Here is a 13,259-nt window from a genome sequence, read left to right on the forward strand (position 1 = left end):
ATTGTAGCCGTATTAGTGCACTTGTGACAGAAACAATTGAGTACTGTCTGTGATACTTTTTTTATTTGCACTAACATACAATTTTGAGGACAAGCTTTCGGGGTATGTCCCCTTATTCAAGGTCCAAGCAGTGCTTGTCCTCAAAATTGTATGTTAGTGCTAATTAAAAAAAGTATCACAGACAGTACTCAATTGTTTCTGCAGTTCCTCTGAAATCCACAAGGTGGTGATCTCACTTATATCCAAACAGAAGGTCTCTATGGAATACAGACAGGAAGTGATGTCAGGTACAGACATCAAGTGACGTTAGGTACAGACAGGAAGTCATCTGGAATAAAGACAGGAAGTTCCATACAGTAAGAACCAGCAAGAAGACGGTGGAAGTGGCAGCAGAGGAGGTAATAAGATGCTATGTTCTATTTACACCCAGTAACCCCCCATCATGTCCGTCCTCTTCCTCCATAGTCATATACGTCCTCTTCCTCCATAGTAATGTCCGTCCTCTTCCTCCAAAATCATGTCCGTCCTCTTCCTCCATAGTCATGTCCATCCTCTTCCTGCATAGTCATGTCCGTCCTCTTACTCCATAGTCATGTCCATCCTCTTCCTCCATAGTCACATCCATCCTCTTCCTCCATAGTCACATCCATCCTCTTCCTCCATAGTCATGAACGTCCTCTACCTCCATAGTCATGTCCGTCCTCTTCCTCCATAGTCATGTCCGTCCTCTTCCTCCATAGTCATGTCCGTCCTCTTCCTCCATAGTCATGTCCGTCCTTTTCCTCCATAGTCATGTCCATCCTCTTCCTCCATAGTCACTGTGACGTCTTTTATCTCCAGCAGATGATGATACACACATATATAGTGTGGGAACCCAGATGAACCCCTTCAGGGGCAGAACATTCCCCCACTTCCGGGGCCGGAACATTCTCCTCATTGTGGAGATAAATTCTAGTAATATGGTCCTCTAAGGGTTCTGATGGATGAAGGGGAGCTGAGGGATCTATTTGGGGGTACAGAGGATGAAGGACTTTGGGGCCCCTTGGAGGGTAGTGGAGTTCAAGTTCTCTGAGGGGGTAGAGTAGCTGAAGGACTTTGGGTCCTTGATAGGAGATCTCTGAGAGAAGAGGAGGTACTATGGCTCAGGGAGTCGCTGAGTTAGGGAGGGGCTGTTGGTCTATGATGGTCCTCCTACCTGAACTTACTTTCAGACCTTCTTACAGAACTCCAGCCAAGAAAAGAAAGCAACCTTCACCTTCTTACCATCTCACCGGTCAAATAATATTGTCCAAGTGGAATGAAGGACAGTCTTCACCCCGGGGTGGGCACTTGTTTCTAAAGGAGGTCTGTATGCTCAGCATAGACTAAGAGGTAGTCAGGGGTCAGTGCTATACATCTTCCGGAGACAGTCCCATACCTTCCCATGACACAGGCTCTGGCAGTGCTCGGTGCTGGAATTCAGAGTCCCAGGAACCCACCACCACTCTGTACAATATCCTGGATATTACAGTATATTTGGCAACCAAAGGTCTTCCCCTGTTGTCCCCCTCCTACCCACACTGAGCTGCCATTGGAGGGAGGAGAACAGACTCCTCCCCAAAGCTCTCTGTGCTCCACCAGCAGCATCCTCCTGCTATCCAATCCAATCCCTTCTCTTACTGAAGAGAGTGACAGTGACATCACTCCTGTCAGTCAGCAGGCTGCCGGAGATTGGAGCCTTGCAGCCGGATATCGGGCAATTATCCTGATTATCCAGCAACTCCAATCAAAAGTCATCAAGTTCCCCTTCCTGGACATCATGATGACCCGACATTGACCTCACAGCACTGCCTCAGAGCAAACAAGTCATAGGAAGGATCGTATTTATCATTCCTTGTCTGCAGATCTAATACTCATCAAAACCAGTTCAGAGACCAAACAAACCCAACAGAGAAAAGGGGATTTCTGATCCAGCAAGCCGAGGACCCAGGACCTTGAAAATGTACTAAATGTTAAGCAGTCCCAGCGATGTGGAAATTTATCAAAAAACTATTTGTCCAAGGGACTAAATCGGGGTCCCAAACTACTTGTCCCTCATGACAATCTACTTGTCCTGATAAAAATAATAATTGAACCCAAACCATATATAAATCCGGTGTTTATTGTTCTACTATTCCTGAATGAGACGTTTTATCACGAAGGACTGTCAATGGATGGATGTCCCTATAAAGCATGAAATGACTTTGCCAGGGTGGAGAATATGAAGGTTGATGCACATGGGAGCACTTGGGTGCTCAGTACAAGCACATGCTGAGCAGACAAATCAAGCTCCAGTGTCCTCCAGGATTGGATCATTTTGTTTTCTGTTCAGCCCACTGATTGGATGAACAATATGAGTAATGTATGGACTGCCTTAATGAGCCGACCTTAAAGAAGAATTTCATTCCAACCAGCAACTGTTGGGACAATGAACATCTTAGTCAGGTCTACATACAACATAATGTATAGAGTGCAGGGGCCAGGAGTAAGTACAAACACAACATAGAGAGTGCAGGGGCCAGGAGTAAGTACAAAACACAACATAGAGAGTGCAGGGGCCAGGAGTAAGTACAAACACAACATATAGAGTGCAGGGGCCAGGAGTAAGTACAAAACACAACATACAGAGTGCAGGGGCCAGGAGTAAGTACAAAACACAACATAGAGAGTGCAGGGGCCAGGAGTAAGTACAAAACACAACATAGAGAGTGCAGGGGCCAGGAGTAAGTACAAACACAACATATAGAGTGCAGGGGCCAGGAGTAAGTACAAAACACAACATACAGAGTGCAGGGGCCAGGAGTAAGTACAAAACACAACATAGAGAGTGCAGGGGCCAGGAGTAAGTACAAACACAACATAGAGAGTGCAGGGGCCAGGAGTAAGTACAAAACACAACATATAGAGTGCAGGGGCCAGGAGTAAGTACAAAACACAACATAGAGAGTGCAGGGGCCAGGAGTAAGTACAAAACACAACATAGAGAGTGCAGGGGCCAGGAGTAAGTACAGAAACACAACATAGAGAGTGCAGGGGCCAGGAGTAAGTACAAAACACAACATAGAGAGTGCAGGGGCCAGGAGTAAGTACAAAACACAACATAGAGAGTGCAGGGGCCAGGAGTAAGTACAGAAACACAACATAGAGAGTGCAGGGGCCAGGAGTAAGTACAAAACACAACATAGAGAGTGCAGGGGCCAGGAGTAAGTACAAACACAACATATAGAGTGCAGGGGCCAGGAGTAAGTACAAAAACACAACATAGAGAGTGCAGGGGCCAGGAGTAAGTACAAACACAACATATAGAGTGCAGGGGCCAGGAGTAAGTACAAAACACAACATAGAGAGTGCAGGGGCCAGGAGTAAGTAGAAAACACAACATATAGAGTGCAGGGGCCAGGAGTAAGTACAGAAACACAACATAGAGAGTGCAGGGGCCAGGAGTAAGTACAAAGACACAACATACAGAGTGCAGGGGCCAGGAGTAAGTACAAAACACAACATAGAGAATGCAGGGGCCAGGAGTAAGTACAAACACAACATACAGAGTGCAGGGGCCAGGAGTAAGTACAAACACAACATAGAGAGCGCAGGGGCCAGGAGTAAGTACAAAACACAACATATAGAGTGCAGGGGCCAGGAGTAAGTACAAAACACAATATAGAGAGTGCAGGGGCCAGGAGTAAGTACAAAACACAACATAGAGAGCGCAGGGGCCAGGAGTAAGTACAAAACACAACATAGAGAGTGCAGCAGTCAGGATGAGCACCATGTTCACATAAGAGTCCCCCTTGCATAAAAGTCCCCATCTTTTCCCCTTACGTCAGTGTCCAGTGGATTCCCCCCTTACATCAGTGTCCAGCGGAGTCCCCCCTTATATCAATGTCCAGCGGAGTCCCTCCTTTGCATCAGTGTCCAGCAGAGTCCCCCCTTATGTCAGTGTCCAGCAGAGTCTTCCCCTTACATCAGTGTCCAGCGGAGTCCCCCCTTATATCAATGTCCAGTGGAGTCCCTCCTTTACATCAGTGTCCAGCAGAGTCCCCCCTTATGTCAGTGTCCAGCAGAGTCCCCCCCCCTTACATCAGTGTCCAGCAGAGTCCCCCCCCCTTACATCAGTGTCCAGCAGAGTCCCCCCCTTACATCAGTGTCCAGCAGAGTCTCCCCCTTACATCAGTGTCCAGCAGAGTCCCCCCCCTTACGTCAGTGTCCAGCAGGGTCCCCCCCTTATGTCAGTGTCCAGCAGGGTCCCCCCCCCCTTATGTCAGTGTCCAGCAGAGTCCCCCCCCTTATGTCAGTGTCCAGCAGAGTCCCCCCCTTACGTCAGTGTCCAGCGGAGTCCCCCCTTATGTCAGTGTCCAGCGGAGTCCCCCCCTTACGTCAAAGCTCAGCGGAGTCCACCCCCCTTACGTCAGAGCTCAGCGGAGTCCACCCCCCTTACGTCAGAGCTCAGCGGAGTACACCCCCCTTACGTCAGAGTTCAGCGGAGTCCCCCCTTATGTCAGAGCTCAGCTGCTAACTGGACATGGAATAGTGAAGTGTGAAGCTCCTGGAAGAACAGGGAGGGGGGAGGTAGATAAGGAGAGAAGGGAAGGAGGTGGGGAAAGCTCCATGGTAGAGAAGAGATCGCTCACCCCCAGGCTGCTCTCTGCAGGCTCAGACATCGCCAATTGTACAACCGGATGGATCTTCAAATTTCCCGCCCCACGGGGCAGTCACAGAGCAGAGGGACGGGAAGAGGCGGAGCAAGACAGAATCTCTCTCCTCCCCCGTCTATGCGGGGAGGGAGGGGGAAGTGTGCTGTCTGAGCAAGTGTCACAGACACTGAGCGTTCCCAGCTGCAGCCCGCCCCCCCCCCCCCCCCGGAGTCTACCAATCACTTTCTTCAGTAAGCCCTGCTGCTTGCCTGCAACAGGGAGAAATGTAAGAACACAACCTGCACTGCGCCCAGAACTACATGTCCCGAGAGTCAGGAGATAGGATTTGTAAATCCCTGAGTCCAAACTAAATGTGTTCCCATGGGGGCAGTAATTCTTCACTGTCCAGCAACCCTCCTATTCCCCCCTCACATCCACATCCTATTATTGTGTGACCAATACCATCCAAATCATTCTTACTTTCATTTCCCAAAGTTATCCGTCTACAAGGAGACCTGTATAGATCACATGATGGCACCAATGAGGATGGAGGAGGACCGGAGTCACATGACTGAGAAGATACTAAACCTCACCCTGGAGATCATCTACCTGCTGACCGGAGAGGTGAGGAGGATTCTGGGAGGTCACATGACATCACTCTTATCTCTATTAATAAAACACAGACCTGACCGGAGAGGTGAGGAGGATTCTGGGAGGTCACATGACATCACTCTTATCTCTATTACTAAAACACAGACCTGACCGGAGAGGTGAGGAGGATTCTGGGAGGTCACATGACATCACTCCTACATCTATTAATAAAACACAGACCTGACCGGAGAGGTGAGGAGGATTCTGGGAGGTCACATGACATCGCTCTTATCTCTATTAATAAACACAGACCTGACCGGAGAGGTGAGGAGGATTCTGGGAGGTCACATGACATCACTCTTACCTCTATTAATAAATCATAGATCTGACCGGAGAGGTGAGGAGGATTCTGGGAGGTCACATGACATCACTCATCTCTAGTAATAAAACACAGACCTGACCGGAGAGGTGAGGAGGATTCTGGGAGTCTAACATGATATTCCTATTGGTTCCTCAATACAGAGATTTCCTCTTCTGAAGTCAGGTGATCATATGACCATCACAGTCCCTCCATGTGACTCCCTAAAACCTGAGAGACACAACATGCAGAAGATTCTAGAAGTCACCAAGAAGATGATGGAGCTGCTGACAGGAGAGGTGAGCGGTGCCGGGAATTCTGGGACATTCTCCAGTAACAGACAAGGGATGTGTCTGGATGGTGACTGTATCATTGTGTGTGTCAGGTTCCTATAAGGTGTCAGGGTGTCACTGTCTATTTCTCCATGGAGGAGTGGGAGTATTTAGAAGGACACAAGGATCTCTACAAGGACGTCATGATGGACAATCAGCCGCCCCTCACATCACCGGGTAAGAGGAGACTTTATTGTAAAGGAGAGAGCAGTACGGAGGATCCACCTAGATCCCCCATCATCTGATAAACACATAGAAACAATGGATTCAGTCAGTGTGTGTGTTTCCTACAGATGGATCCAGTCATGGGAACCCACCAGAGAGATGTCCCCGTCCTCTGTATTCCCGGGATTCCACACAGGAAGGTCACACCATCCCTCACCATCATCAGGTAGATGATGACAATTATTGGTAGTTGTGATTTATACACAGCATGTTTGTTACAATGAATGTTTTATTATATCTTTCAGAGTGGAATCCTCGGGGATGATAATATTGATGTTAAAGAAGAGTATAAAGAGGAGGATGAGGAATATGGAGTGATGGAGGAGTTTTCAGAAGGACACAAGGATATGATGGAGCCACCTAATACCAGGAACCCACCAGAGAGATGTCCCCGTCCTCTGTATTCCCGGGATTCCACACAGGAAGGTCACACCATCCCTCCCCATTGCAAGGTTGGTGGGATGGAGCATCTAGAACATGGATTCATAGAGACAATGTGTGGAGTTCTTTTATGTGACCTTACATTTTACAGATGATATTCTCTCTCATTTCCTTGATTTAGAGTGGAGATCCAATCGATATAGAATTTGAGGTGAAAGCAGAAGAAGAAGAGGCGTATGTGAGGGATGATCAGCAGTCTATGGAGGAGGATGGAATAACGGGGACATTTATAGAGGAGGACACTCCTACAGAGATCAGCACAGGTGGGTCATGAACACTAAATCCATTCCTCCACCCATACTGCTCACTGATTGGTCCAGAGTAGGGCGGGGACTGGGTGATATCAGCCTGTAATCCCCTGGTCACTTTCCTGAGCTGTGTTCCCCGTCCTGTATTCCTGGATTTCTCTCGGATAATCTTCCTTCTCTGTGCTGCAGACACAATTTATGTATCTAGACTGGATTTATGGAGGTTCTGGGGTTCAGCTGGCAGAAAAATATTGATTTTTACTCTAAGCATTGCATAATGTAGGCACCCAGGACATGTGACTGGGGTCTCCTGCCTTGTGCCTGACTCTTCCAGGGGACCTTCTCTGTTATCTGCTGGCTGTGCCGGGTGGAGGGATATGTCTGTAGTGTCTCAGACCCAAGTCACTGAGTGCAGTCTCAGGAGATGGGAGGCAAGCAACCCTTTAAGGACCTTTAATTATTGAATAACAATATTATCAGTCCTGACCATTACACTATATAATTTATATTGTACATTACATACTCCTGACCCCTGCACTGTATACTCTATGTTGTACATTACATAGTCCTGACTTCTGCTCTCCCCCTTCCCCCCACTGCTATATATACACATAATATGGATTCTCTTTGTTCCCCCCATTTCCTCCCAGCTGGACATTTTATATCGGATGATGTGATTGGAGCACAGACTTTTACATGGTGATAATAATGTGATAACATCCTCCAACTTTGGACCCTTAAACAGAAAGTGATAATGAGGGAGGAGTCAATACCCCAATGATGGTGGTCTTCAGGATCAGTCCAGTCTTCATCTTGGTTGTTCTCCCCCCATCCTCACTCTCTGACCTCTGGTGGGGCTCAGCCCCGCTGTTCTTCATGACTAAATCATGGACTAAATAAGGAAGTGCAGTACTTCTTGTGTTGGGAAGATGGCGATGAGTGATAGAGGGGGTGGGGACCCTCGTCCTATAATCCCCTCATCACTGTCCCTCCTATAAAAGACAGTTCTGGTTGTTTCCTCACTCTCTGACTAAGGTCCATGAATAAAGAAATGACCTGGTGGGAGATCAGAGGAGCCATTTCCTAGTTCCCTTGAGGGGGGAATTGTAAGCTCCTCAGAGACCAAGCTGCCTGATGTGGGTGGAGTCCTGGTTTGGGGGAACCAATCAGCTCCTGTCTAGTAATCCTCTTTGTCTTTGTATTTTAGTCCATGGCCGGGAGATGAGGAAAACCTCCGAGGATTGTCTCACTTTGTCTCCAGACTGGAAAGTAGAAGATGAGGACATCACACAGTATAGTCCAGGAGAAAACCCGGCTCCCTCCAATGTCCATCCGGCACCACCCAGTGTAGATGGACCATCGGATTCCTCGTATCCTGAGGATCCTCAGACTGTGCGGGACCAGGCCGGCCTTCCAACAGGGAAGACATTCTCCTGTACGGAGTGTGGGAAGGGTTTCCTTTATGAATGCCGTCTTAATGTGCATAAAAGATCTCACACGGGGGAGAAGCCATATTCCTGTGCTGAGTGTGGGAAATGTTTCAGTTATAAATCCCATCTTAATGTGCATAAAAGATCTCACATGGGGGAGAAGCCATATTCTTGTCCTGAGTGTGGAAAATGTTTTTCAGAGAAGTCCAGTCTTTACAGACATCAGAGATCTCACACGGGGGAGAAGCCATATTCCTGTTCTGAGTGTGGAAAATGTTTTTCACTGAAGTCCCAACTTTACACACATCAGAGATCTCACACGGGGGAGAAGGCATATTCCTGTCCCGAGTGTTGGAAATGTTTTTCACTGAAGTCCAATCTTTACATACACCAGAGATCTCACACGGGGGAGAAGCCATATTTATGTCCTGAGTGCGGGAAATGTTTTTCACAGAAGTCCCATCTTTACACACATCAGAGATCTCACACAGGGGAGAAGGCATATTCCTGTTCTGAGTGTGGGAAATGTTTTACAAGGAAGTCCAATCTTTACATACACCAGAGATCTCACACGGGGGAGAAACCAGTTTCCTGTTCTGAGTGTGGAAAACGTTTTTCAGAGATGTCCGGTCTTCATAAACATCTGAAATCTCACACGGGGGAGAAGCCGTATTCCTGTTCTGAGTGCGGGAAATGTTTTTCACAGAAGTACAGTCTTCATCAACATCAGAGATCTCACACGGGGGAGAAGTCGTATTCCTGTTCTGAGTGTGGGAAATTTTTTTCACAGAAATCCACTCTTTACAGACATCAGAGATCTCACACGGGGGAGAAGCCGTATTCCTGTTCTGAGTGTGGGAAATTTTTTTCACAGAAGTCCACTCTTTACAGACATCAGAGATCTCACATGGGGGAGAAGCCGTATTCCTGTCCTGTGTGCGGGAAATGTTTTTCACAGAAGTCCAGTCTTTCCACACATCAGAAATCTCATGTGGGGAAGAATCCACTTTCCTGTCCTGAGTGAGGAAAGTGTTCCTCACTGAAGTCCTGTCTTCCTGTACATCAGGGGTCCTACACAACCCTGGAGGTGTATTAGTGTCTTCAGTGCGGGAAATGTTTTCTAGATGAATGTTGCTGGACATCCCAGCTCTCATGTGGGGAAGAAGCACACCCTGATATACACCTCAGATATACTCCATGGCTGATCTTCATCATGGAAGAAACAGTTGATAAGGAGATGAGAGGCCCCCAAAGACATGGATGAAGTGCAGTAAATGTTGGGGTGCAGAGTGGTCAGTAAATCCTGGAAATGAAGGACACAACTTCAGCCCTTCTTGGGTGTCGGAGTTGCGTTTCCTGATAATGATATAGCGGGTTACAGAGCTAGAAGCCGGGAGAGCCCAGATCTCGTTATCGGGGAACTTTACACAGACAACAAGAACTTCTGAAGTTGATGTCCTTCATTTCAAGGCTCTACAGAACAGTGGTGACCCCGAAGCGTCTCTCTGTCTTTAGTCCATCCTTCTCCCATCCCCCAACAGGAGGGAAGGAGAACTCTGCCCCAAACTAGGGGGGAACTTTCCTCTCATTATTTCCCTTGGCTTCTGTGTGGGTTTGGGTGGTTGGAGGAGTGCGGCACGAGAGGGAACACAGCTTGTTGTTCTATGTCTACATATGGGGTCTGGGTAGAGGGGATCCACCGGAAAATATTTCTACTCTTTGATTTTGTGCAAATCGTTTCTGTTTTCACTTTGAAGGGCGATATTATGTGTTGTTTTTAAAAGGGATTGGCCCAATAGATACCGCCCCACTTAGAGAATAGATGAACTAATATGACCAGCATTCATTCAGCCATGTCACATGTTGGGATCTTTTCTACAATACTTTGTTATAATAATGGAACACGTTGTGTATTGTATTGTACACCAATAATAATGACTCCGCCCCCACATTCCAGACAAGGGATCTTCCTGACCAATCGGATTCCTTATTTTACTGTTTCCTGATTTTTTTCTGCAATCTTGTTAAAAGTGAAATTATAATAAAAAATGTATTGAATGAAAAACAAAATGGTGTGTGTGTGCAATGATGACAAAGCTGTGTATCCAGAAACGGCTGGTCGGTGACACTTCCATATACAGCCCAATGAAGTGACAAGGAAGCCCTAGAACCCTTTGGAGGAACCCTGGCTGAGAAAGGCTGGACTAGGCAGTCACATATCTCTGCCCCCCTTGCAGGGTTCCCAACCCTCCGTGACTTTTATTACTGACACAACATGAACATTTACTGACGGAGGACATGTTTTACTGACATCCTGAAAAATGACAGAACTCCTGTTAGGATGTCAGACGATGGATATTGAATCCATATAACAGGACATGTGATCACTGACAATCCCCAGAACAAGCCATCTGCCTGGTTTACACCTAATAATTCAATCCATGGTGACCACAAATCAGCCCAACGCAGACACATGAAAACCAAGTTCTGCTCGGCATGCCATGGAGAGTAATGGGCACGGTCAGATGGGAGGGGCTTAGAAGAGGATGATGTCACAGACCCGCCCCCTGATCACCTACCTCTAAATGAAGAAAGCAGCTGATTGGGTGAGTACACATTGCTGGGACCTCCATGCTTAGCTTCACAGTGCGGCAATGTTACCTTCACATGCCGAGTCTCACAGGTGGCACCGCCTGTCATACCATTGTGCTGAAATGTCATTGCAGCAACTCAGAATGGTCCTCAGTAGTCTGTATGGCCCCCATGTGCTTGTATTCATGCCTGACAATGTCGGGGGAGGGTCCTAGTAAGAGATCACCAGCAAGACTCCCATCATCCATCCACTACACATCTGCATCAGAGGCTGGTCAGGAGCTCTGAGGAAAGGGATTCATCCCCGAAACGCGTCAGCATTTGACCGCACTGACACTTGGAACACCTTGCTTGCCGTTGTGGCCATCGTCATTATGCAAATGCTTTTTAGATACATGCTTCATCCGTGAGTATGGTTTTATTTTTCACTCCTTCCAATAATCCTTGGATAATGCACAAGGTGTGTGCGCACCTGTTTATTCTCTATCTAGTGGCTGATCTCCCCGTCTGAGGAGGGCTGCACCCCTGAAGCATTTCCTTTGGTTGTCGCTGTCCTGGTTCCCTTGGCTTTCCTTTTGGCTGTGCATATCCTGAGGCGCTGGAGACTACATACGATATCCGGTTTGGTTGCAACCTGGTGGCGTCGGATGGACCACAACATGATATCCTAGAGGTGTTCTGTTGGATTTAGGTCAGGTAAGTGAAAGGATTGATTTTCTTATCCCCTCAGAGACCCCCGGTCTGTGGAGAGATTCCTGGTTTATCAGCAGAATTCTGGGAACACCCCTTGAACACGGAAATAACGGCAGCTTATGTTCAGAGATGTTGAAAGTTTATTAGACATTACTAAGATTATATAGGATACAGAAATAATAAGGGGGGGGAGCGAGTTCTAAAACTGTAACTTGTAAGTTTCCATCATGAGCTGACTACATGAAACATGACATATACATTTCTTGGTACAAACTGTTTCTGCTAGCTTTCTGAGAAATAGTCGAACAGAGGAAGCTTCAGGGTCGTCTTATCTTTGTTGATACATCCTTCAGCAAACTAAAACAGTTCCATTAAACTTCAAATATATCTGCAAAAACCTAACTTAATGCTTAAAATGGCGTACATCAACACAATGGAGGTTCTCTAGATCCTTTCAGTCATGAGCCGGGTTCAGCAACGGGAGGTCAGATAAAGGGATAAGGCTGAGAATAGTCTTAGTCAAAGCCGAGTCGGTTTCCAGGAGAGCCACGAGAGTAGAACAAGAGCTTGCTGCAACACAATCATACAGGACACGAATGCAAAGAGCAAGTGCAGACAACAGGCTTAAATGTGATCAACCACACCCCTCTGGAGGAGGAGCCGCAGAGGCCTGAAAGCATAAAAGGCTCCCACCATGCTTTGCAGAAACCTAAGATGGATGCCAGCACATGGAGCAGCATAACCTCTGAGGAAAGGTAGGACCTTGACACCCACCTAGCATTCCTCACACTAAAACCCCCTCTACACTCCACTCCTTCAACCTCGCTACTACTGAAGAGGTCACTAAGGTCTTCTCAGAAGCCCACCTCCCCACCTGCCCCCTTGACCCTGTCCCCTCACAACTTCTATGATCATCCTCTTCCTCCATCCTACGCTCCTTCACTCACATCTTTAATCTTTCCCTCTCTACTGGCACATTCCCCTCCCCTCTAAAGCATGCGCACATCACTCCCATACTTAAAACACCCTCCCTGGATCCCACCGACCTAAACAACCTTAGACCCATCTCCCTGCTGCCATTTACATCCAAATTCCTAGAGCACTTAGTTTATAATTTCCTGAGTTCCCACCTCACCGACAACAACCTCCTTGATCCTCTACAGTCTGGCTTCTGCCCCCTACACTCCACCGAAACTGCCCTACTCAAAGTCACCAATGACCTGCTAACTGCCAAAACTAATGGCCACTATTTAGTGCTCCTACTCCTCAACCTCTCTATGGCTTTCGACACCGTTGACCACCCCCTCCTCAAAAAACTCCACTCTCTGGGCCTCAGAGACTCCGCTGCCTCCTGGCTCTCTTCCTATCTATCACAGTGCTCCTTCAGTGTTACCTATAATGTTGCCATCTCCTCTTCACTCCCCCTCTCTGTTGGGGTCCCTCAAGGTTCTGTCCTTGGGCCCCTTCTCTTCTCCATCTACACCTCCTCCCTTGGCCAATTTATACATTCTCACGGCTTCAACTACCATCTCTATGCTGACGGCATGCAAATCTATCTCTCTACCCCTTGCCTCACCCCTTCAGTCTCCACCCGTATCACAAGCCTACTGAGAGGCATATCAGATTGGATGTCACTCCACTTCCTCAAACTAAATCTTTCCAAAACTGAGCTCCTAGTTTTCCCCCCAGCTCACCCC

The 13,259-nt window shown here is 47.5% G+C and overlaps 1 protein-coding gene across 1 annotated transcript in view; it reads left to right on the forward strand.

The window, feature by feature from the left end:
* The window catches only part of LOC149460644 (uncharacterized), a gene marked incomplete at its 5' end in the record, with an annotated part of 43,587 nt that extends 33,240 nt beyond the window's left edge, over positions 1–10,347 (forward strand). The window contains one exon of the mRNA XM_089679409.1: positions 8,075–10,347. Coding sequence (XP_089535535.1) covers positions 8,075–9,301 — 1,227 coding nt within the window. The remainder of the gene's footprint in view (positions 1–8,074) is intronic.
* Positions 10,348–13,259: the final 2,912 nt, after the last annotated feature.

This window comes from Staurois parvus, unplaced genomic scaffold (genome assembly GCF_062004578.1).
Source record: "Staurois parvus isolate SC_StPar_1 unplaced genomic scaffold, SC_StPar_1.0 ptg000223l, whole genome shotgun sequence".
Taxonomy (NCBI): Eukaryota; Metazoa; Chordata; class Amphibia; order Anura; family Ranidae; genus Staurois; species Staurois parvus.